At 41.6% G+C, this 27223-nt stretch overlaps 1 protein-coding gene across 2 annotated transcripts in view; it reads right to left on the bottom strand.

Moving 5' to 3' along the window:
* LOC126262715 (ctenidin-1-like) overlaps window positions 1-27223 on the bottom strand; it is a 68040-nt gene that overhangs the window by 9600 nt on the left and 31217 nt on the right. The window contains exon 1 of one of the 2 annotated variants that reach the window (XM_049959502.1): window positions 1800-1882. The exons of the other annotated variant lie outside the window; for it this stretch is intronic. Coding sequence (XP_049815459.1) covers window positions 1800-1814 — 15 coding nt within the window. The 5' untranslated portion in view covers window positions 1815-1882. Of the gene's footprint in view, window positions 1-1799; window positions 1883-27223 lie in introns of those variants that run through there. 2 annotated transcript variants of the gene reach the window in all.

Raw genomic sequence — 27223 nt, 5'->3', positions numbered from 1 at the left:
CACAACGACCTAATTGAATATCAGATCGCCTCGATTTAAATGCAGATCATCAGGAATCAATAAAATTAGCTACTGAGACAACATTATCGAGTTGAATATCTTAAATATGTAAACGTGCTACATATGAGAAATAACTCATAAAAGGCAATATAACAATTCACAGAGAATAAAACATAATTAAATTAGGTGTTTAAGATGGCTAATAAAAGTAGAACTAGAGATTCCAAAGACATTATAAACATACAAAAGAACAAAAACGCCGCCATTACCCTATATGATAAATTTGAATGTCAGGCGGAATTAAGAGACATAAGTTGAAAAAAAGGATGATATCATTGGCGTCAGTTGTGCTGGAGGTGGCGTGCCCTTTCATTCTTCCCACCTAGAAAACTGTTCACCCAGTCGACTGAATAGACAAAACTGTAGCGCATGTGAACCGGTTATAATGAATGGATTTCAAGTCACTGTAACGGGAAGAAAATGTCCTACGTGCAAAGTAGCCTCTAACCGTACAACTACTGGTTAGAGGACCAACAGTAAATGTCTAGAGCCAGCTAGAACCTGCTAAGCATCACACTGTCTTCTCGATGCCAGCGAAGCTCAAGCAGTTGCTGTGGAGGAATGTTGTTTCCATTTCTCGGGGACCACCTGACAACCGAATCACATGTCACTGTCGTAACTTTTATGTCATATTTATTTTGCTTTTATAGCAGTAAAAAAACGAACATTATTCATATCTTGTGCCACATTAGTACTAGACTACTGTTCACAATTGAAACGTTTCCCTGGCAACAAAGACTGCATTGGTCACCATATGCCGTGTCTGCTCCTGAACTGAATTTGCACCTACCGACAGTTCTGAGTCCACGCGCCCCACTGTTAAGAAAGTTGTGATATACCAACGGTATATTCAGAGGCCGCGCTTAGGCCTAAGTGACGAGTGGAGCTCAGATGCCATCTAGCCACCCAGATTTAGGCTTTGCGTTTTCCCCAGTTTGGGTATAGATGACTGCTAGGATTTTTTCTTTGAACAGGACAAGGTAAATTCTATTCTTTTCTCGTATAACAATCAAAATTTATGATTCATTTGCACTGATCTCATCGCCAATTACATTTTACACCAAAATATTCCTTCATTTCTTACAAAACGTTGAATTTACTTACAAGTAAATGGTGTCTTGACTAACGTGGATAATTACACAAATCCAAATTATTGATATTTCGTATGAATGTTGTTCGAAACTGACTTCGATCTCTTTACACATCACTACACACTATCTTTTTTTTCCGAAGAGGAAGGAACTATATAGCATAATCGTCAAATAGTATTCCGAGAAAATATATGCCAGAGGGGACGAAACCAGTGATACATGTTAGTTCTTTCTTCCATGTCCTCAGTTCTCAAAAAACTACTTCTTTCTCCGATGTGTACTATATGAACGAATGTGGACGCTTTAAACTAAGGGCTCATCCGCAACTCTTCGCTCACAGTTTTATATCCAGGTAGGAGTTCCGTTGGGATTTTCGTAATAAGTAAATAAATAAATAAAATGTAAAAGAGGCAGAAACATTTTTTTTTAAAGTTGATGCTCTTTGTCGCTAACTAACAACAAATTCACCTGGTCACTATTGTGGGACATCATACGGTGATGTGCGGAGGGAGAATGAGATGTTAAAACCTAACTGGTTGGTCAGACATTTACGTGACAAGACATTTGTCTACAGAAAGACGTTGATATTCCGTGAAGTTGACTGGGTGTTTATTTCAACACGGAGGCAATACAGACCCGAATTCTCACCTTCGAGCTAATCATGTCGACGGCTGTCGGTGTCAATCAGAAGAGTGGATGAGGTGCTGCTCGATGCGGTGCTTGCGACTGACTGATGCCCGCCTGCTCATCTCGCGGAGCTTATATAGCGAACACATTTACGAGCTACCCGAATACCGTACCGCTAGTTCCCAGGGAGATCAGGGCGTGACATTAGTGAATAATTGTGTTACGGATCCGGGAAGAGGGGGAGGGCGGACCTCGTCGGCGGTTCTTAGCGCCGCTTTTTGGTGCATCCGAGGCGCTTCTTTCTTCTCGACGGCGAGGAGGGGGGCAGGGGAGAGGTCACGCGGGTCAAGAATGGAACCAGAGCGGCATCCCCGCCGCAGGCGTGATGCCTCTCACTTTATCAGCGGCTGCGGTTGAAGGTTGCGCACTCCGGTTACCCAACGGGGACGCCGCGCCGCGCCGGGATGCGGCCCACCCCCACCCACCCGAAACACCACCTGCCGCTGTCGCAGCCGCTGCGGCTACCGGCCACTCGCTGAGCGGCCGTAATAACGCCGCCGGGCGCCAGTGTCGCAAGGCGGCGACCGCGCCCCGCCAGCCAGTTCTCACAGAGCGCCCGTTTCGTCTGCCGCGCGGAGCAGCTACGAGAGCGTCACGACTTCCGCCAGGCGTGAAGCATAATTTCATTTCGTCCGAGATGTCTAGCTTCTGATAAGTACTTCATCCCGCAAAGCGACAGTCTGTCGCCCAGCCAGAGACACGGCTCTGTGTTCGTCAGTGGTCCAGGTCAAAGAATTTCCATCGGGATGCTAACGTCTACAGGGTGGTCCACTGATCGTGACCGGGCCAAATATCTCAGGAAATTAGCGTCAAACGAAAAAACTACAAAGAACGAAACTTGTCTAGCTTGAAGGGGGAAACCAGATGGCGCTGTGGTTGGCCCGCTAGATGGCGCTGCTATAGGTCAAACGGATATCAAGTGCATTTTTTAAAAATAGGAACCCCCATTTTTATTACATATTCGTGTAGTACGTAAAGAAATATGAATAATTTAGCTGGACCACTTTTTTTGCTTTGTGGTAGATGGCGCTGTAATAGTCACAAACATGTGGCTCACAATTTTAGACGAACAGTTGGTAACAGGTAGGTTTTTTAAATTAAAATACAGAACGTAAGTTTGAACATTTTATTTCGGTTGTTCCAATGTGACACATGTACCTTTGTGAACTTTTCATTTCTGAGAACGCATGCTGTAACAGCGTGATTACCTGTAAATACCACATTAATGCAATAAATGCTCAAAATGATGTCCGTCAACCTCAATGCATTTGGCAATACGTGTAACGGCACTCCTTTCAACAGCAAGTAGTTCGCCTTCCGTAATGTTCGCACATGCATTGACAATGCGCTGCCGGCCGGAGTGGCCGTGCGGTTCTGGGCGCTACAGTCTGGAACCGAGCGACCGCTACGGTCGCAGGTTCGAATCCTGCCTCGGGCATGGATGTGTGTGATGTCCTTAGGTTAGTTAGATTTAATTAGTTCTAAGTTCTAGGCGACTGATGACCTCAGAAGTTAAGTCGCATAGTGCTCAGAGCCATTTGAACCATTTTTGAACAATGCGCTGATGCATGTTGTCAGGCGTTGTCGGTGGACCACGATAACAAATATCCTTCAACTTTCCCCACAGAAAGAAATCCGGGGACGTCAGATCCAGTGAACGTGTTTCGACGACCAATCCACCTGCCAAGAAATATGCTATTCAATACCGCTTCAACCGCACTCGAGATAGGTGCCGGACATGCATCATGTTGGAAGTACATCGCCATTCTGTCATGCAGTGAAACATCTTGTAGTAACATCGGTAGAACATAACGTAGGAAAGCAGCATGCATTGCACTATTTACATTACCATCGATAAAATGGTGGCCAATTATCCTTCCTCCCGTAATGCCGCACCATTAACCCGCCAAGGTCGGTGATGTTCCACTTGTCGCAGCCATCGTGGATTTTCCGTTGCCCAATAGTGCATATTATACCGGTTTACGTTACCGCTGTTGGTGAATGACGCTTCGTCGCTAAAAAGAACGCGTGCAAAAACTCTGTCATCGTCTCGTAACTTCTCTTGTGCCCAGTGGCATAACTGTACACGACTGTTCAAAGTCGTCACCATGCAATTCCTGGTGCATATAAATATGGCACGGGTGCAATCGATGTTGATGAAGTATTCTCAACACCGACGTTTGCGAGATTCCCGATTCTGGCGCAGTTTGTCTGCTACTGATGTGCGGATTAGCCGCGACAGCAGCTAAAACACCTACATGGGTATCATCATTTGTTGCAGGTCGTGGTTGACGTTTCACATGTGGCTGAACACTTCCTGTTTCCTTAAATAACGTAACTATCCGGCGAACGGTCCGGACACTTGGATGATGTAGTCCATAATACCGAGCAGCATACATAGCACACGCCAGTTGGGCATTTTGATCACAATAGCCATACATCAACACGATATCGACCTTCTGCAATTGGTAAACGGTCCATTTTAACACGGGTAATGTATCACGAAGCAAATACCGTCCGCACTGGCGGAATGTTACATGATACCACGTACTTATACGTTTGTCACAATTACAGCTCCATCTATCACAAAGCGAAAAAAGTGGTCCAACTAAAACATTCATAATTCTTTACGTACTACACGAATATGTAATAAGAAATGGGGGTTCCTATTTTAAAAAACGCAGTTGCTATCCGTCTGACCTATGGAAGCGCCATCTAGCGGGCCAACCATAGCGCCATCTGGTTTCCCCCTTCAAGGTAGACGAGTTTCGTTCTTTGTAGTTTTTTCGTTTGACGCTTATTTCGTGAGATATTTGGCCCAGTCACTATCATTGGACCACCCTGTATATACTCCATGGCACCGTATTTAGAAGATTGATCTTCTTCTACGAACAAAATAAATCGCAACAATTATCTCTGTTTTTCCATTTATCGTTTCGTGCCTCAGTCTATGAAAACGGACCCATTATCGGATCACTTTGTTGTCCTTCCGCGCGCGCGCGTGTCTGTGTGTGTGTGTTAACTACCCCTTCCTCAGGAACAGGCAGACGTATCAAGTTGAATTTTTTGTAGCACGCAAAGGTCTATAGGCCCTTGGCGCTGCAGTAAATGTAAACTTCTAACTCAGTGCAACCAAAAGGTACGACCATTTATGTCTCGTATTTTGATACTCGAAAAGTACCTCATCAGAACCTATAGAGCACTTCCTATTAGCATAGAGTCACGAAAATTGGCAGAAAGCGACGTTTCACGGTACAACCAAAGCCAAATATCCAAGAACTGTAAATTTGTTATTATATCACAAGAAAAAAATATTTTTTGTCTTTTGTTGTCAGACTGTTTGTCTGTCCGCCTGTTAAGACCCTTTTTCTCTGGAAAAGTTCGACGGATCAAGTTAAAATTCATGTCACACACTAAAATCAATAGTTCCTCGGCGGTCTAAAAATTTTTAGCTTAAGTCAGTGCAATCAAGAGTTACGGCCATTTATGTCACATATTTTGACACTCGAAAACTCACTCATCAAAACCTATAGGGTACTTGCCGTTGATCTGCAATCATGAAAACCTACGGTCGCAGGTTCGAATCCTGCCTCGGGCATGGATGTGTGTAATGTCCTTAGGTTAGTTAGGTTTAAGTAGTTCTAAGGTCTAGGAGACTGATGACCTCAGATGTTAAGGCGTAGTGCTCAGAGCCATTTGAACCATTTTTTTGCAATCATGAAATTTGACAAGAATCGCAGTTCGACAGTACAAGTGAGGGGACAAATCCTGTAATTGGTAATTCCGAATTATATAACATAAAAAAAAAATTCTCATTTTTATCCGTCTGTCTGTTTTCTGTTAAGAACCTTTTTCTCTGGATGAGTGTAGCTTATCAAGTTCGGCTTTGCGTCAAATACTAAGATCTACGGTCCCTTGCAAGTGCAAAAATTTTAAGCTTTTAAGTCATTTCAATCAAAAGATACGGCCATTTAGGTCCCAAACTTTGATACACGAAAATTCACTCATCATGATATTTGACAAGAAGAAAGGTTTCACAGTACAAGTACAGTGGAAAATTCGAAATTGTTAGTATTTACATCACACAAAAAATATTTCTTTACTCATTTGTTATCCGACTTCAGACTTGAAATTAAAATTTCTGGAAAGCATTGGAATCTCTTGGACCGAGATCTTGCCAGTATCAATGTCGATAACAGGCAAAAAAGTCAATACCCTCGATTGCCGGAATAGATAAATTGTCTATGCACATAATTAAGTATGTACGGACTCCTCAGTACGCGAGTCCTATCAAACCTGGGATGTATTTCATTTCCTTTTATTTTTATTTCAATTTTCTACTAGGGGGCGTGCTGTCAGCATATAAAACCTTGTAAATTTTCTAAGTATAGACTAATACGTATTCAGCGTTGTAATTTTATGGTCTCTAGTGGCTGCATGCAATCACTACTTAAACTGCACATGAAGCTCCTACGTTGAAAGTGCCTATATGCGTTACTACGTACACTGTATGCAGTCTTCATGAGCAAAACTCATCTGCCTATCACATGCGAGTAAGCTCAATATTTGGTCTCTAATGCAAAACACTTATAGAGCCACTGAAATGAATAACATCAGATCATGAATATGATCGAGTGGATAATCATTTTTCCTTAAGTGCTCAACGCAATGTTCAATTCAGGTTCGAATAGTCACTGTTGGCTGACCTGTCCGACAACAGGTACACAACTATGTCTTGCAGCTTCTCGCCTGAAATATGTCACGCTGCTTTGTCATCTCTTACAAAATCTTCCCATTTTCAATGTAAGATATTGCGGCAGCTCAATACACAGTTAACAGTCGGAACTTGCGAAATTAAATGTGAGTCCGAAACACTTTTAAAATGTTTTGAATAGGAAGTGAGATGTAGAGGCTCAGTTTCAAACAGTTTGGAAACCAACTTCACTTCAGTTTTGTATTGCTTAGCGAAAACCAAATATGAACATACATCACTGGTCATTGTTATTAACAAATACTGAAATTTGGAAATGAACAGTAAATTTAGTAAGTTAGTTCAACGTCAAAATTTTCATGAAACTTATATTCAGCATTTAAAAGTGAAAAGAAGAAAAGAGTGATGTGTTTCTTTCTTTAATTCATGTATTTACAAGACTACGAAAGAACAATACCGTAACAGGCAAACAATGCGAGTTACGAAAATTTACAAAATAAAAAGGAAAATGTTCCCTAAATGCTACATCCCACTTTTTGCAAAGCTGGCGCGCGTGGCTAGATATTGCCTTCTTTGATAAATAACAAATTACAGCAACAGCATTCCGAAATTATACGTCTGCATTGCTACATACATCTGCTTCCAACCACGCTCTACAACCAAATCACTCGTCTCCCGCAGACTGACTGCTTGACAACAACATAAACTTTGGAATCCAGAAAACCTCCTCTACCGTGAACTCAGGAAAGGTGCTTACTATTGCCAATATCGCACACAAAACTGCCACTTCTCATCCTATAACAATCTTTCGACCTGTCTTCAGCCCAAGTTTTTAATTAAATAACTGTTTTAATTAGAGAAAATAAATGAAATAAATTATGTACTTAATTTCGTTCATCACATTAGATGATTCAGGAAAGCCTGCAACTGGATCATCCATGATTTAAATAATGAAAATTGCACCAGTTACTTATTTTTCGATGCTTAGCACAAAGAGATTCGAGAATTTATTCTCATTTTCAAGTTCATTTGAGCATTTGTGCATTTGCTTACATGAATATGTTTGGTGATGTTTTCATGTGTGATTTTCTGCCTTCCTTGCGTCTTTTTAAAGTTAGACTGCAATCAGAAAATCGGACAAAATGAATCTTCGAGTGTTTTTTAACGCCAATGTTAGAAATGGTATTTTTCTTTGACTAATTACACGTATTGTGCTTCTTTCATTATACAGAATATCACACACACAAATCATCATTTACACTATTTGTTTACCGAACATGCTACAAAGACATTGCGACACTACGGCTTCTCAAAGAGTTGTGAGTGCCTGCCAGCGCATCCCTGATGAATCTGAAGTTTTCACGGTGTGGTTGACCCCTTACACGTCGGACAGAAGCATGCCCTGTCTTGAAGGGTTACTATATTGAGCACATCCTTTAGAAATGGTTCACAAGCCCAGGGAGTGTATAATAGCAAGCATATTACATTACAAACTCTGCTGTTTCACAGTAACGGAATAACGTTTTCTCATTTGTTTATAAGATTCTGTTGATCGATCGTAACAGCAAAGAGCCTGCAACAGACATATGTTAGACTGTGCTCATAGCTCTTAAGGTATGTATTCCAGAGCCCAAGTTTAAGGTACAATTTTAATTGTTTTTATCTATGCTACCACTTCTCAAAATATGGAATACTTTTTTAACAACCTGTATAAAATTACAGAAGAATACAAGTAGTGCTTCTTATTTTTACCTGCGAACTGCGCTGGTTTCTGTCGCAAATTACATCACAATGAAGTAACATGTTCTTTACATGGTTTTTAAAAAACCACTACAGTTTATAAAGATCATCACAAATTACTACGATATTTCAGTAGAACAAAGCTAAAAAGTAACTTGCCTGTTATGCAACGCATCTTAACTAGATTTATTACTTATAAAGTATTCTACAGAAATATAATAATCTGTTCTTGTCCAGTGCTCCGGGATAAGAAGGTGGAATATGCTTTAATACATCGCCATGAATGTTGTTTATCTGTCGATTTGGCTGCCACCCATACTGTCGCCGTAGTACAAAACTAAATTTTGGATCTAAATCAACAGATACACAATATTCATGGCGACGCGTTAAAGGATGTTCCATCTTCTTGTCACAGAGCCAGCACAGCATTATGCTTGAAATAGCTAAGTAACTTCTGGAAAACCATCTGAAGATGAGCCTGATTAGGATGGAAAAGCGATTCATGGAATAAAAAATAACTATTTCAAAAAAGTGACTGGTTGCAGTTTTATGTGTTTACATTGAATAAACAGTTACGCGTTCTAAAACATCCATGATGGATAAGCTTAATAACGGACGTTACAGATCACAAAACATAGAACGCTACTGAAAAGACAGTAGGCTAGTTTTATTACTAAGTTGTCCATTCAGTGGACTGTCCTATGGGGTGAGGTTGAGCTTTATGACCAGGACTAGAAGGATGGATTTCATCTTTGGGTGCGTGGAGTTGGTTGAATTTCTGACGGGAGAGAATGGATGAACCGTAAGAGGTGCATGGATGCTGGGACTGGCTTTTCACATTAATGCGTTTCGACCGTAGGTGCTCCAAGAAAAGAAGAAGATGCGGGAAGTGGATGAGTTACCAGTTAATATTTTTAGATTTACTTATTTCGCCATTAGCACCACACTCGTTTCGAAATCTTAAGGCTCATCTCCCGTAGCGATACAGGCGATGTATACTGATAGGTGTGATGCAGCATTTCATTGATGTATTTGTGCGTTCGTTCATTGGCGTCACCTATGTAAAGGGCTAGGTGTCAATATGGGTACATTAGTATGATGCAAGCAAATCTGTTTTTGTAAAATAAGCGTCAGTTACTCAATCGTCACTGTGAATAACCGGTCTTGCAGTATGTCCAGATATCCGTGTCCTAATGATTTTCTCTTTGTCAGTCGCTTCATTCGTGAATGAATTACTTATCGATAATACTCTTCTAACGAATCCCGGCCGAGCACCTGCTTTTCCTACAGCTAGCGTCACGCTCTCATACCACTTTAGGTCCTTCCAGACTGTTAGCCCCAATTATTTTACGACTGTTATTGTTTCCGGTGGCCGGCCGAAGTGGCCGTGCGGTTAAAGGCGCTGCAGTCTGGAACCGCAAGACCGCTACGGTCGCAGGTTCGAATCCTGCCTCGGGCATGGATGTTTGTGATGTCCTTAGGTTAGTTAGGTTTAACTAGTTTTAAGTTCTAGGGGACTAATGACCTCAGCAGTTGAGTCCCATAGTGCTCAGAGCCATTTGAACCATTTTTTGTTTCCGGTGATTTATCGCAAGTAGAGTACAACACAGTTACTTACGTTTGGTGTCAACTGCCAGGCCCTGCACCAACCGTCGATCCTCTGTATGACTCCTTGCATTTGGCTGTACCCTTCTGGCGTTGCATATTTAGCCCGCAGAGTCGTCAACGGGTTACGTCAAGGAACATGCGACGCTATTCACCACAATCTTTTTTGTTTATTGAGAATATGTACTCGCTGCAATTACGACTTGGACTATCCAGATTTTTGGGAAGCTGGGTGAGATTTCCTTAGTTCGTCTTTTTCGTGCTGAGGCGTGCTGCAATCTTCGCCGTAGTGGTATTTCATTACGCTGCGGCGAAACAAATATGAGCTCGCCGTGGTAAAAATAAATAGGAATATGAGTTTTTATTCTGACAGAACGTTATAAATTTCTGCTTGCGTTGGTTTAAAGAGATATAACCCATTTTCTTTCTTGGTTTATCGTAACGAAATAACGAGACTCTCATTGCTTCGTACTGCAGAGAAGTTATGGGTGTACATGCGTCGGAACAACTACACGCAACACGAAGCCCCACAGCGACGAATAAATAAGTAGACACGTAGGTTAAAAGCTGAGGTTCTCATTATTTCCAATTTATGAGGTAACTCGTTTTAACTTGTTGATCATTGCATTTGAAGGAAATTTTTCTGTGCGCGAACAAACACTGGGGAAGGTTAATGCAACACTCAACATTTCGTAAAGTAAACGGTCCCAAAAAAATTTTGCGTCACCTTCATGCCTTCAATAGTTAAGTGTTTGTGAGCGCAAAGTTCTTCCGTAATGCTATATTGATCCGAGGAAATTGCTACAGTCAATCACCTAGGAAAACGATATAAAAGTAAAAGTGCATTCTCAAAGCAGTTAGCAGAATGCGCTCTGACTGCAATCATGAAGCGGAGAAATGCGAATTCTGACACTGTTCCGTCTGTCATCAAACCTCGACGAAACATTTCAAGCATTGTCTAAGAGTGCACGTCCACTTGATGGCAAGAAGGGTTGTTAGTGTAGTGGTCCGCCGAATTGATTTACACCACAGTAATACCATTCGAACGCTTAACCGCTATTGTGAGACACCAAACACTGAAAATGTATCTCGCAATGGTCATCCGTGGTCAACAGCACCAACTGGGCACAGCTACTTATAAATTATGCCTCTTAGATAAGCTAAGAAGAATGCAAAACGTAATTGTGTCTTACTTTTTTGAAAGCAACTGGAAGGGTTGTGTTGGCAACTATCTCCTCACGATCAATTTTGCCTCTACATGTCCATTACGCGCAACTTACCTGTCACAACCGAGGTGCACCGAAGAATAAGGGCAAGGCAGCACCATGACTGAAAACTGGATCAGTAGGGTAGGGTTCTCTTAATCGATGAGTCCAGCGTTTGTCTGACGCCTGACAATCATCGTAAAGGAGTGTTGAGCGGATCATGTACCAGTTCACACTTCTCAGGCATGCAATACCACGGTTGCAGCAAGGAAGTGTGTCATTCATGTTAGGCTGAAATTACAGTGAAATAAATACTCCTGGCTGCATACAGGCGTTGATATACACTCCTGGAAATGGAAAAAAGAACACATTGACACCGATGTGTCAGACCCACCATACTTGCTCCGGACACTGCGAGAGGGCTGTACAAGCAATGATCACACGCACGGCACAGCGGACACACCAGGACCCGCGGTGTTGGCCGTCGAATGGCGCTAGCTGCGCAGCATTTGTGCACCGCCGCCGTCAGTGTCAGCCAGTTTGCCGTGGCATACGGAGCTCCATCGCAGTCTTTAACACTGGTAGCAGGCCGCGACAGCGTGGACGTGAACCGTATGTGCAGTTGACGGACATTGAGCGAGGGCGTATAGTGGGCATGCGGGAGGCCGGGTGGACGTACCGCCGAATTGCTCAACACGTGGGGCGTGAGGTCTCCACAGTACATCGATGTTGTCGCCAGTGGTCGGCGGAAGGTGCACGTGCCCGTCGACCTGGGACCGGACCGCAGCGACGCACGGATGCACGCCAAGACCGTAGGATCCTACGCAGTGCCGTAGGGGACCGCACCGCCACTTCCCAGCAAATTAGGGACACTGTTGCTCCTGGGGTATCGGCGAGGACCATTCGCAACCGTCTCCATGAAGCTGGGCTAGGTCCCGCACACCGTTAGGCCGTCTTCCGCTCACGCCCCAACATCGTTCAGCCCGCCTCCAGTGGTGTCGCGACAGGCGTGAATGGAGGGACGAATGGAGACGTGTCGTCTTCAGCGATGAGAGTCGCTTCTGCCTTGGTGTCAATGATGGTCGTATGCGTGTTTGGCGCCGTGCAGGTGAGCGCCACAATCAGGACTGCATACGACCGAGGCACACAGGGCCAACACCCGGCATCATGGTGTGGGGAGCGATCTCCTACACTGGCCGTACACCACTGGTGATCGTCGAGGGGACACTGAATAGTGCACGGTACATCCAAACCGTCATCGAACCCATCGTTCTACCATTCCTAGACCGGCAAGGGAACTTGCTGTTCCAAAAGGACAATGCACGTCCGCATGTATCCCGTGCCACCCAACGTGCTCTAGAAGGTGTAAGTCAACTACCCTGGCCAGCAAGATCTCCGGATCTGTCCCCCATTGAGCATGTTTGGGACTGGATGAAGCGTCGTCTCACGCGGTCTGCACGTCCAGCACGAACGCTGGTCCAACTGAGGCGCCAGGTGGAAATGGCATGGCAAGCCGTTCCACAGGACTACATCCAGCATCTCTACGATCGTCTCCATGGGAGAATAGCAGCCTGCATTGCTGCGAAAGGTGGATATACACTGTACTAGTGCCGACATTGTGCATGCTCTGTTGCCTGTGTCTATGTGCCTGTGGTTCTGTCAGTGTGATCATGTGATGTATCTGCCCCAGGAATGTGTCAATAAAGTTTCCCCTTCCTGGGACAATGAATTCACGGTGTTCTTATTTCAATTTCCAGGAGTGTATGTCAATGGGAACAGTTAAAAAAGTGTGCCCCGACCAGGACTCGAATCTGGGATCTCTTGCTTACATGGCAGACGCTCTATCTGTGCCACCGAGGACACAGAAGACAGTGCGACTGTAGGGACGTATCTCTGGCACGCCTCCCGTGAGACGTGCGTTCCCAACTTATTGTCCCGCACTATATTCATAATGCCCCTGCCTATTATACTCATTACTCGCGGCTTTACTGTCAGTTCCCGTAAGAGTTCGGACACTTTGTACATCTGCACATGTCCGAAAGAACATGTCCTAGCGGAACGCCAGATATCACTTCTGTTCTACTCGATGATTTACCGTCTATCACTACGAACTGTGACCTCTCTGAGAGGAAATCACGAATCCAGTCACACAACCTAAATGATACTCCATATGCACGCAATTTGATTAATAGTCGCTTGTGAGGAACGGTATCAAAAGCCTTCTGGAAATCTAGGATTATGGAATCGATCTGAGATGCCTTCTCGACAGCACTCATTACTTCATGGGAATAAAGCTGTGTTGCAAAGAACGATATTTTCTGAATCCGTGTTGGTTATATATCAGTAAGTCATTTTCTTCAAGGTGATTCATAAAGTTCGAGCCGGCCGCGGTGGCCGTGCGGTTCTGGCGCTGCAGTCCGGAACCGCGGGACTGCTACGGTCGCAGGTTCGAATCCTGCCTCGGACATGGGTGTGCGTGATGTCCTTAGGTTAGTTAGGTTTAAGTAGTTCTAAGTTCTAGGGGACTTATGACTTAAGATGTTGAGTCCCATAGTGCTCAGAGCCATTTGAACCATAATGTTCGAGTACAGTATATGCTCCTGATTCCTGCTGCAAATTGAGGTCGTGATATGGGTCTGTAATTCAATGGGTTACTCCTATTTCCTTTCTTGAATATTGGTGTTACCTGTGCTACTTTCCAGTCTTTAGGAGCAGACCTTTCGTCAAGTGAACGGTTGTGTATGATTGCTAAGAAAGGCGCTATTGTGTCTGCATACTCTGAAAGGAACCTGATTGGTATACCATGTGGACCGGAAGACTTGCCTTTCTTAAGTGATTTGAGTTGTTTCGCACCACCTAAGATATCTACTTTTATGTCGGTCGTTAAGTGAAGGACGTCAGCCACTGCGTTGTCCTTGGTGAGAGGTAATGCCTGACATGTGGTATTCTCAGCACACTCTTGACACTGTGGATCTCGGAATATCGAACTCCCTAACGAAATCCTAACTGATATGTACCACGCGTATAGCTCCAACCACTAGTCCGCGTTCAAAGTATGTAAATTCCCGTCGCACGGCCATACTCACGTCGGAAACCTTTTCACGTGAATCGTCTGAGTACAAATGATAGATCCACCAATACAGTACCCTTTTGTACCTTATGTACGCGAGATTACCACCATCCGAATACGTGAATATCGCTGTGCCGTGACTTTTGTCACCTAAGTGTAAGGGACATCGGACGCGTGTTATCGCTAACGTGGGTAGTTTGAGTACTGTGCGGGAACCCCAATCTACTGTCGACTCCGACTGGCAACAGGGCAGCGATTATAATACACCAGCGCACAGCTTCCGTCTCATGAACACTTTCCTTTCCGCTGCTGACTTCAGCGCAAAGGAATGGCCTGCGGTGCCGGCTGGCATGAACCAACTGTGAACGTTTGAGGTCGCTGGCAACTTGCAGTCATGCGGTGAACGTACTCACGCCCTGCATGATCTAAGGAAGGCACAAGTCAAAGAGTGGCGCAGGCCTGGACAGCAAAGTATCGACCACGTTGTAAAAAGCATACTAAGGAGGATGCCCAGTGTGGATTAAAACGATGTTGAAAGTTACTCACGTCAGCATCAATTTCGATTTCACCCATATGAAATGATCTGAGCTTTCTGACTGACTGCCTTCCATTGTTGGATTCGGCTTATTCTTTTATTCCCTGCTCCCCTTCAGTCTAAGGCTAGTCACGTTTCCAATTGTGTATGTTGCGCAAATCTCATTTGAGTAGCTTATTTGGAAAAGGTCGTACATAATTCTGGCTCACGGAGCTGTTAGACCTAAGAAACCAAGTTCTAGTAAATCTAAATTAATGCAACTATAAATTCAGGAATCCGGAAATTTTTTGCTGATGTTGTACGGGGTTCATCTATTATTGTATATCCATAAAGTCCCGTACCAATAGTTTCATACACCTTGCAGTTTCTACACACGCGTGATCAATCATTCTAATTTCATTGACAGCTAAATATTCTTTGTGTAAAACATGTATAGAAATATTGATTACGTGACTGGATTCTGCTGAATTCCTTGAGAAATTTTACGTCAGCGTCGTTTTTTATTCTAAATACTACACCATGTGGAATCCTCGAAACAGATAACAATAACGTTAATCAGCAAACACTCTTAAACACTTTTAGATCGATCGTAAAGATATTAGACTACGAATTTACAGACAGGCAAAACTTTCCCGGAACGAAATACTCGATGAGTGGAGACATTCCAAGAAGGTCTATGTGCGCATTTAAGGTTTGTTTCTCTGAAATACTTTCCTTCCTTTTAGGTTTCACTGATGGTACCTTATCTGAAGCTATTTCAATCCGTGAGAGGGAAAATGGCATCATCAGGGTTTAAACAACACTGTTGAGTAAGCTCATTGAACACCAGCTCTTGTATTTATAGTTATAGTTGTCACCGAGAAGGATTGGCAAAAGATGCGTCTGACGAATTTGGAACAATAGAAGCACAAACTGTCGTTTGAATTAATCAAATTCACTATGTGCTAACAGAGAACTCTGTGACCGAGCAATATAATTTTCGGTACTTTTGAAATTACCGTAAGAGAATGTTAGTCTCGACGGAGAAACGCAGTTCAAATCCCTACTCGGCCATGCTGATTTTCTACGCAGTGACATGCAGGGAAGTCATGATAATTTTTGATATTCCTGAAATGTCTAAGGTATAAAAAAATATTTTCTATCAAGATTTTCTTGAGAATAATGTCTTTGCTGAGATTGTTTTATTCTTATTCATTTTTCCGTGCTTTCACTGAATCAGTTAGGCAAACGCAGAGATGGTTCCTCAGAAAAGGACACGATGGCCTTCCTTACTCGTTCTTTCCTGGTGCTCGGTCTCTGAATCAAGTATGCGCGCGGTCTGCGGTTCTCAGCCATATTTCATAATAATATGCATCTAGCAACTAACAACCGAGTTCAAAACGCCAACTAACGTTAGGATCAGAATTTTCCCACTCAGTAAAGAACAAAAAATACAGAGACAGTAATAAAGTGTGCTTAATTTTAATTAACATTAGTGAATTTGGCCACGAGCTAAGTAAAGTTCACCGCCCACCTCAGTGTTAGAGGAGTAAGCAGCCCGCTATCCTGGGATTAGAGTATGTACACGGGCACTGTTCTCTTGATTATCTTCCGTACTGATAACTCATTTACGTTTGCGAGTCGTTCCCATTATGTACATTTGGGATCAAAGCAATTGAAAGGAAACGGGATGGGAAATGGTTAGGCTCAAATGGCTTTGAGCACTATAGGACTTAAGATCTGAGGTCATCAGTCCCGTAGAACTTAGAACTACTTAAACATAACTAACGTAAGGACATCACACACAACCATGCCCGAGGTAGGATTCGAACGTGCGACCGTAGCGGTCGCGCGGTTGCAGACTGAAGCGACTAGAACCGCTCGGCCACACCAGCCGGCGGAAAGGGTTAGGAGGGAAATAATGACGCTTCCAGTTGTACAGGGCAATACGGCAATGCAACGGCGAGAGTTGAAACTTTGTGCCTGACCGGGACTCGAATCCGGGTGCTCCGCTCCTCTAGAACGGTTGCCTTAGTCGCCTGGGCCATTCGGACACGCTTTACGGCAGACTAAAATTCCCATCTCATTCTCGCTTCACGACTCCTGCACACTAACTTTCTACTCCAAGATTACTGATTCCCGTACTTCGGACTTTGGTCGTGTATCCGCAATGAAAGTTTTTCATCAAACAGTCGTCGTGCCCGTAGAATTACAGATACTAGTGTCGCCTGTGGTCGAAATTCGACCAGCCGGGTCAGTGGACCTGATCTGTGATAGTAAACGTAATTCATGAAGAAGTGTCTGAAATTTTAGCCGCAGAAATCATCCATGGCAAATGCTGCATTGTAGCTAAGTGTATTCTTGATATAAACTTTGATTTCTCTGTAAGTCTTCCTATATTGGTAGGGAGTCATTGATACACTGCGCTCAAAAATAAATTTTGTGTTAGTGGTGGCAAACTAACCTTATGACAACACAAAGTGAATGCCCGTTGTATCGCGTAAAGTCACTTTAGACGCAAAATTATTTGCATTACAAAATCTGCACTGTAAATTCATTAAACCACACTTACAGTACTCAAAATTATTTGGAATTATGTTCAATGTACATCTAAATGTATCTTACAGAACGGCAATAGAATTATCGCTATCAACATTTGCATTATTCCTGTTACTTTTTCTACATAAAAATCGTATTTCTCTAGCCCTTCGTCTTTCAGTCCTACCCGTTAATGTTCTCCTTTGAGGCATAGCCTAAAACAAATTTAGTTTCCTTATAATAAGAAATGTTGTAGCCATACAAAATGAAGACAGTGAGAATTACGAACACTCTAATTTTTGTGGTGACGGTGTAAACGAACTCAGAGTTAGTTCAGCTTGTCTTAGAACAAAGTACGTGAAAGAACGACGCTAATAAACATCATTTGTTGCCCCCGACGGCTTCGTTATTACATTTCGTTTTCTAGGCGCTCAGTCCGGAACCGCGCGACTGCTACGGTCGCAGGTTCGAATCCTGCCTCGGGCATGGATGTGTGTGATGTCCTTAGGTTAGTTAGGTTTAAGTAGTTCTAAGTTCTAGGGGACTGATGACTACAGCAGTTAAGTCCCATAGTGCTCAGAGCCATTTGAACCATTTTTTTAACATTTCGTTTTCCTTAGCTGACATCAACGACGCAGCAGTTGCGGCATTGTAGCTGTCCGGTACGGGTGTGCTACTGCAAAAGAAGTATCTGCCTGTCTCAAAATGAAGGTCTCTATAATGCAACTTCAAGAAACGTTGTTACTTTCGTGTGTCTTTTCTACCATAGTACCCGACTGTTAAGCTTGGTAAAAGTTGATAGCAATGTCAGAGACGAAGGAAAACTTTTCTCATGTGTGTGTCTACTTCCTTTTATCTCTCCTAATGGCTATGTATACACATGATTTTTTCCTTTGTGCACATATACGACAAAGTTCCTTTCCTCCCTGTAAATTAATTTTAAAAATCGGTACTTCAATACTAATTTATGATAGTTAAATAAAGCAAATGCGTTATCATAATGAGTCCCCACATTACTATTACTTTATCTACGCAAAAATTGTGTCTGTCTAGCTCTGCGTCTTTCATTCTGACCCGTTGACATTCTTCTTCTAGGCATACCCTAAAGCAAGTATAGTTTCCGCATAATAAGGAAAGTCGAAAGTCGTGATTATTCAAAAATGAAGAAATTAAAAATTAGGAACTTACTTTCAGTTTTCTAGTAATGACAGCAAATGACCATACAGTCACTCTTACAGAAAAGTAAGCGGAATAACGACGCCAATATACAATGTTATTTACAGATGTGTTGGTTTTCACTGCTGACAATGTAATCTACCTAGCAGTTGTCGCATTGCAACCGCCTTGTATGCATGTTTTACTGCAAATTAACCACGCAAACATGAAAGCCCCTAGAATGCGATTTCAGGAAATGTTGTTACTTTCGTGTGTCATTTCTACCACAGCATCTGATCGGTGCGCAGGGCGGAGGTTGTTAGCCCTTCAATTTTCGATGTTCAGGTATCGGAGGTTTTAATGCGTGACAGAGAACGAATGTAACTTCAGTATTATGAAAAAGCTTCTACTTCCTTTCACCACCTTAACGGCTACTTACATACATTATTTTTTTCTTTGTACACATTTATGGCAAATACCTTTCGACTTTGTAAGGGTCATTGGGCGCCTTGCATAATTAATACTAAAAATTGGTACTTCAGATTTTGTGTGCATGTATTAACATTATGATGAGTGGTGTCTGTTCTGTCGCTCATGAATGACAGAGCAGACACTACTCATATCTATGTATCTATCGTACCGATCAGCCACTATCGTATAAATTTTGACATGGACGAAACATGGATTCATCAATGCGCATTACAGAGAAAGTCATAATCAGATGTGGTACTTATTTGTAGCTAAGAACATTAAATTAATTAAGGCTGTTGTAATTTATCAAATTTTTGTGATAGTATCTCATTTTCGACAGTGCATTTAAATGTAAGTAGAAATACTATTATTAATCAAATCATTCGCACTCTTAATGAAACCGACAACTCTCCGCAATGCAACTATAGTGTCATAACTGTCAGATCGCTGAAGTCGGGAGCAATCTGAAACAAACCACTGTTGACACGAAGAGTTCCGAATGGTGCCTACATGCGGTACTTGGGTCAGATAGTGTAGTTGGGGGCTCATAACATACCAATTTATGTAGATTATCAATTAATAGTTGGATCCAGTGCATATGCGACCTGAGGTGCAGCCACACAATGCCAATATTGACTCTTGCGAAATAAGTTTAACGAACACAGCTCTATACTTAGAAAGCACGGTTGACGACGCCGTCGCTTTGAAAAACTATGCAGCCCAGCTTGCTTAGGTGTTCTATTGCAAGTAATTGTTGCCAGCTCATATGTTCACTAGGTACATCGCCGACTTCTTCATCTTCGACCTGACTATAAAAAACAACAAGCACTAATGAGATCTTATCTTTGGAGGGGACCATCATACAAGCGTCGAAACATTATATATATATATAGAGGCAAAGGTGGAAAAATGGGCCCCTGCTGGTATTATGGGCCCCCTACATATTTGGAAGTACAGGCCACGAATTCTAGCGGAGAGCACATGATCTACTAAAACTAGTTGCCAAACTTCACTGTACAGTGCGCAGACGTAGTAGCTGTCATGGTTTGTGAGTAGTTGTGCTATGAATTTTTTCGTTGTCATCAAAAGTTTGAGAGGTTAGTGTTTACTTGAATAAAACTCAAATTTCTAACATGTTATTAGTAGAACTAAGGTAAGGTACGTATTTGGCTTGCTGTTGGGATACCGTTTTACGTTAATTAACGTCGGTTACGAACCAAACTAACCGTAGGCAAGATCGTTTTTCCCAAGATGGCGAGGGTGGATATATGGGCCCCTTTTGCTGTTGGTATTATGGGCCCCGAAAAATCTATCAGATATTGCTACTCTTTATGTTTCAGATGCCTCGAACACATCTTGTACCCCCAAAAAAATCGAAACGGCAATCGTGGGACAAAGCAAATATGGCAAATGCTATTGTAGCTATTAAAGAGAAAAAAATGGGGTTGAAAAAAGTGTTCTACGCTCGAAAGGCTTTCCACCGGTTTTACATGGACTTGAGGACGAACTGGTTAAATATCTTCTCATTATGGAATCCAAATTCTACGGCCTTACCAGAAATGACGTCAGGCGCATGGCCTACCAGCTTTGCACAAGAAATAAAAAGTTGGTGTTTCTGTCCCTGATGTTGACGACGCTGTATGTCTATTTTGTGAAGGGATTTCTTCAAAGGACACAAAAGGTGAACTTTGGGTCCAGTGTATAGCCTGTGAGATGTGGGCTCAAAACGAATGCGCTGGATGCGAAAAAGATGCTTATGTGTGTGACTATTGTAAATAGGCTAGGCGAGGGCTGTGAAAATCATCCCACCAGTAGACTAATTAACAATTTTCAGAGTGAATCTTTCTTTCACTATACAGAAAAATTAAAAAAATTATATTTTTCAAATTTTTGTTTCTTTTTATTTCAAACTACCTTGGGACCCATATTACCAGCACAAATTCTTGACGCAACAAAATGCAGAGTATCAGCAAAAAAATAAAATTTTGTTTTAAATATTAAAAAGTTGGACCAAAACATGTCGTAACTATTGCCGGACATACTAGAGAAATGTTTTATGTTAATTTCAGGTGATTATACTAAAAATAAAAGGTGTTATATAAAAAAACAGAGTGGGGGCCCATTTATCCACCTTTACCTATATATATATATATATATATATATATATATATATATATAGGTAAAGGTGGATAAATGGGCCCCCACTCTGTTTTTTTTATATAACACCTTTTATTTTTAGTATAATCACCTGAAATTAACATATATATATATATATATATATATAGGTAAAGGTGGATAAATGGGCCCCCACTCTGTTTATATATATATATATATATATATATATATATATATATATATATATATGTGTGTGTGTGTGTGTGTGTGTGTGTGTGTGTGCGTGTGTGTGTGTTTTAAAACACGTCATAATCGTGAAAATAATTCTTGACTACTATAATTTATCGTAAATTATGATTCAACTTCATTTATCTTCATTTTAAATCATGTACAGTATATAAACCGATTCCAACAACTTCCACAGTCACACAAGGACTTCCAATGACTAGCGCCAATCATTGTGATAGGAGCCTCATGGAAATGTTGACTCCTAGAATTCTATGGCGCGGCCAATTGTTAAGAAATATTTATAGTATCATTTTTAAAATACTCTGCAGTGTAGTTAGGTGTTCCTATAGTTTCTTCATGTCGTGTCTTTACAAGTCTTCTTATATACTCTTCATTAGTGAATAGTCATTCAAAACTGATTTAGCCTCTGAAGAATTTACTCGAGCGTTTGACTGAAATAATCCTTATAATTAAAAGGTCGGTTTCTCTGATAGTCTCTGCTAATGGCGCACCAAATACTAACAAAGTAATTGGAAAATGCTTTACTGCGGGCCGGCCTTGTACTAAAATATAATTTCATGAGCACTTTCAGTATTTATGGCTTGGTAGAGGATAGGAGAATACAATCAACTAGCAACAGTTATTGCTAATGGGCCTTCATTTGACTGCAGCAATACCGCATAGGTTTTGAGTGATGACTCGCTCACGGAGCGCTTCTTCGCAACCGAGGTTCGAAGGATTTCTATCAGGACACACGCGGTTGCCCGCGAGGTGAAATTCTTTCTGCGCCAATCGTGGCCTCGTCCTTTTTTCCACAGACGATGGTCTTGTAGATACAGTAGAGAATGTCTGTGAAGGGAAGAAATAAGAGCAAAAATGTGAAATACTGAATCTGCCTCAGCTATATAAGTACTCCTGCAAACCGAGCCGTTATACAGAGATGAACACACAGCAAACCTGTGTTATACTGCTGATGGGCGGCATACGAACAGATTGCCACAAGTTCTCAACCGGTGATATGTATCTGGATATCCGACTTATAACTTACAGATAAAGCATGTCACTGCTCGTTGAAACAAGTGTTTTTGCCAATGTCGTATATCTCCTCAAGTGCTGAATAGCTCGATATAGCATTTACACCGACGGAAAAAAACACAACACCAAGAAAGAGTTATGCGACATAAACGAAAGTTGGTACAAGTGTTTTTACCTGTGAAAGATGACGCCTGTTCAAATTTCGCGCCAATCGCTCAAGAGTGGTGCTTATAGTGCCACTACGAGGATGCATATCAGGTTTGCCTTAAATACGCACTGTGACGGTCCTGAGTGTTAGTTACCTTTGAAATCGGACGTGATAAGCTGATGCTAGCAAAGAATGCCTTTAAGGCTACAAAGACGCCATTATCAGCACCTCATTGAGTATAAACGAGGTCATGTAAAAGGACAATGACAAGCTCGAAGTTCCTTCTGCGATACTGTAGAAAGACTAGGCAGGAACGCAGCTGTTGTACATGACTGCTGGCAGCGGCGGTCACAAGAACGTATGGTCGCAAGATGACCGGGGCCCGGACGGCCACGTGGCTCTATGAGAGGGAAGACCATCGTGTTCTGCGTATGGCTCTGAGGCATCATACTGTATCAGCAGCAGCAATTTGAGCAGCAGTTGGTACCACAGTGACTCAACTAACTGTTACAAATCGGTTACTTCAAAGAAAGCACCGAGCACACGCCACGTAGCGTGCATTCCACTGACCCCAAACCGCCACCATTTGCGAGTTCACTGGTGTTAAGCGAGAGCTCATTGGACGGCAGGGTGGATGTCTATTGGGTTCTCTGATGAAAGCTGGTCCTGCCTCGTCGCCAGTGATAGTCGTGTGTTCGTTAGGGGGCCAGTTGAGTGCCTTCAACGAACCTTTCTAAATGCTAGACACACTGGGACCTACACCTGGAGTTACGGTCTGGAATGCAATTTCGTGCGGCAGCAGGATAATTCTCATGGTTATCCCACGCACCCTATTTACAAATTTGTTCGTCAATTTCGTAAATAGACCTATTGTTCCGCCATTCACGAACAGCATTCCATGGTATGTTTTCCAGCAGGTTAACTCTCGCGCGCATACCGCTGTTGTAACCCAAATCTCTCTACAGAGTGTCGACATGTCACCTTCTCCTGCTCGACCATCAGGCATCTGTCTCCAGTCTAGCACATATGGGACATCATCGGACGACAACTCCAGCGTCATCCACGAACAACGTTAACCGTCCCTGTACTGACCAACAAAATGCAATAGGCACGGAACTCCATTCCACAAACTGATATCCAGCACCTACAAAACACAATGTATGCACGCTTGCATTCTATTTGTTTACTCCGGTTGATAACTTGCCACCATTTCACATTAGCAAAGACGTATCTCACGCTTACATTAACCTGTGATCTTGTACTGTTAATAACTTAATTTTGTTACCCAGACAAATGTTTTCCCGAAATTTCATTCCTCTACAGTAATTACTTTTTGGTCTGTATATTTAGGAATTTTCCTTTGGGAGACACGATGCTGCTGTCCTAGACTGAGACTAACGAATAAAAAGAAAGTTGTTGACTCTTGTTATTATCAATAAAGCTGAGAAGAAGGACGTAATATATTCAAATAAAGGGATTGTTATTTACAGATAATTTTGCTGAGCTGTTTGTAGCGGGTCTGTTTGTTTATGGAATGTAAGAGTAAGTTGTGTGACAGTAAACTTTCAGGTATGAATAAAAAGACATGAATATTGATGGCATTACAAACCTGGTCAACCACTAGCCAAGATATGGAATCAAAAGAAAGAAAGAAATAATAAATGAAGGAAAGCCCGTGCTTTAAGTATTAAGTCTGATATCCCTTGGCACGCCCAAATCTGAATAAAAAAAATTAATACCCCAATAAAAGAAAGCCAATGGGACTTAGTATAATATTTTTTAGTGTAAATATTTCACATGCATATTCTTGTAAATTTACATGTATTTGTATATGTGTTAAAACTTTGCATATTGTCAACATATTTTGAAATGTGACCACGAAATGTAAGCTTTCATAATTAACAATGTAAACATGCTGGGACACAGTGAACTTTGTTAAAATTTAAATATGGCAAAAAAAGTGTTGCAAACTGTGTTAAACTGTAAACGTTATAAACGACGAATTTTGTGTTATTTGTGAAACTTATGGTGCATAAACCAAATAACTGTTTGTAAATTGATATAAACTGCAATTTACTTCGACGATAATGAGGATTTTCACACTGCAAATGAACGTTTGTTGGCGAGTGTAAACAACGTGATGATACACCTACCTTTGCGAACATCGACGCCGTTGTTCCTGGCCGGCCTTCAGATGCTTTGGAGACAAAAAACTCAGCACCTGTCGTAGGCGATGTGAAGGCTAAAACCTACATCGACCATATATGCCCCGGGAACAATAGTCATGAAAACGCACAAGGACCTGGAGAGTTGTGTCGTAACAGAAGACATGGACATTGCTTCAGATCACGCACACGCTCAATCTTATGGTGTCACCGGACTTAGCATGCCATTTATGCTGGAATAACAACTTGTAATGAACACTATGTGAAAGTGAATACTGTGCAAGACTGTCATAGCACAGCCATTTTGAAACTGCCGCACGCGAAATTCAGTGATGCTATTGCGCATGCGCAAAGACTACGTGCTGCCAGAGATGCACTGGGAAACCAACGCTGGAAGCGCACAACATTAACTGCGCTGGCGAGCAGCTTGCTTAAACACACACTATGTAAATATATGTATATTAATTTCGTAAAAAGGATCAAAACTGTAACAATTGTATTTAGTATATAGGTTTAGAAAGTGTAAGTATTGACAAAGATTATTCCCTATGAATGCACGTGGCCTTTCCTATGAAAATATGTATATATTGACGTTTAGGTATATCTTTTATATTATTTGCTAGCCTGCCACGCTAAATGTTTTAGCGTGACAGTCGAGGGGGCGATGTAGCGGGACTTTGAATTTCGCCGCGCTACACACGTTCCCTCAGATAAAAATTATAAGGTCGCAGTGGTATGAGCGCTCGACGGCAGAGAAAATACTAAAATTGTAACTTTTTTTGTTTTTCTATCCGTTTCTCTATTGTCTCTCGAGAGTGGAAGCTTAATGCAGACGTGATCTGAGGCTGACGTAAAAAACTTAATAGCTAGTCTTGATCTGATTTTAATGTGTAGACATATTGAGGAAGTTGTTATGAAATTTGGAGGATGGAAGCAACGTAAAATAAATTTCATTTAATATCAAGATGGTTTTGTGTACATTAGAAATTCCTGGACAATGAAACTTATTGCAAGATTTCGGAGCAGACTTTTCACGCAGAAATGAAGTAGGAGATTTTTGAAGACCTGAACGCCGCACGAAACAAGAAGACATGTTAACATGGTAAAGAATTAACTCTAAGCTACGCCATGTACCCCTGCCAGTTACATTTTGTTATTCTCTGTTCTTCTTCAATAATTTTTGTAGTGGAAATTGGTTTAACTTTTGCTCAAAAACGCCACAAGGACAATCCCAACAATAGCTTTTCCGAATCACGAAGTCCGATAGCTTTTCTGTAACACGAAGTCCGATTTGCTTTTCATTCTTTCCCTTTTTCACGGTCATTTACGATTTTAAATCCCTCTTTTTATTCACCATTTCTTACCACATTTTCAACCTTTTCCTTTTCTTTTCATCTTTTTTTTTCTTTTTTATTAACCACTACATGTTTAAAAATCTAAGAGGCACAGGGTCATAAGTCAACATCTTAGGAAAGATAGCCAGTAAAACATGTTTAAGAATCTCCAAAGAAATTTCTAACATAAAATGTGCAGCAAAATTTTTGGTGACATACATTGATCACATAGGAAAGAAAAAAAGTTCAAGTATGCAGGAGAGATAATGCAAGCAATCGAATCAGAAAAATTTGTTATAGGATGAATGAAAAAGAAAGATCGTGTGGAATAGCTAAGGATATTAACAAAGAAATTTATATCTAGAACAGAAAAATTTACAAATTACAATTCCGCAGTGAATGTCTCGTGCAAGCGTGTGCCAAGGACTATATCATAAATCATACCAACTAGAAGTATTTGTGAGAAGAATAAAACGAAAATGTAGGTGAAGGAAGAGGCACGAAAGACTGAAAACTGAAAAGAAAAGCTGAAGTATATTAAAGCATATAAAAAAAACAAAGCTTTTTAATGAATGAATGACAATGGCCAACGAAACTACAATCTGGATCCGAGAAGACAAACAGGAAGTTAGAAATACTAAACGAAAAAGAAGAATCGACAGCGGAAAAATGTTTTTAGATACAGAGCGGAAAAGAACGAGTGTAAGTTTTGTAACGAAAGAAAGGTAGAAAAACAAGGTATGTCGTTTTAATGCTACATCCATTAGGTCCATATTTTATGAATACGCGAAGAAACAAGTAGAAGTAGAACGTAGTGTCACGTCCATCTTACGAAGAATTTCTACAAACGTTTGTTGAAAGGCAAGGTTAATCTTGCTTCAGGAAATTTATTTATTTCAAGTTTCTGCTACCAGTCACTTTTTATTTTATGCTTAATGTAACATAATGCAACGCGTTTCAAATATGTTCTGTTCATCTTCAGGCGTTTATACATACATACATACATACATATAGAGAAATGTTACTTAAAAATAAACAGTCTTAAACTAGATTATTCTAGAGCTCTTTTGCCATTGTTTTTTACTGTAGCTGCTGGTGTGGCATTTGGGGAGAAGGAGGGGGGGGGGCAGTGTATGGCTAGAAATCGAAATCAGTGACGTCTTCTACTGGTTTTCTTCCTTGTGGTTGACTATGTATATCACAGCAATTTCATCATCTTGCTGCTTCACTTGCATCGCTGGTGTAATGTGTTGTGTGTATAACATCGAAGCAATTTGTGCAGTGAGTTACGTTGGCAATCAATGACAAAATATAATATTCAATAGTGTAATGTCAATCAACAGCTCCGCCA

The sequence above is a fragment of the Schistocerca nitens genome, chromosome 6 (assembly GCF_023898315.1).
Source record: "Schistocerca nitens isolate TAMUIC-IGC-003100 chromosome 6, iqSchNite1.1, whole genome shotgun sequence".
NCBI classification, from domain to species: domain Eukaryota; kingdom Metazoa; phylum Arthropoda; class Insecta; order Orthoptera; family Acrididae; genus Schistocerca; species Schistocerca nitens.
The sequence above is the reverse complement of the archived record's forward strand: the minus strand, read 5'-3'. Positions and strand labels throughout refer to the sequence as shown.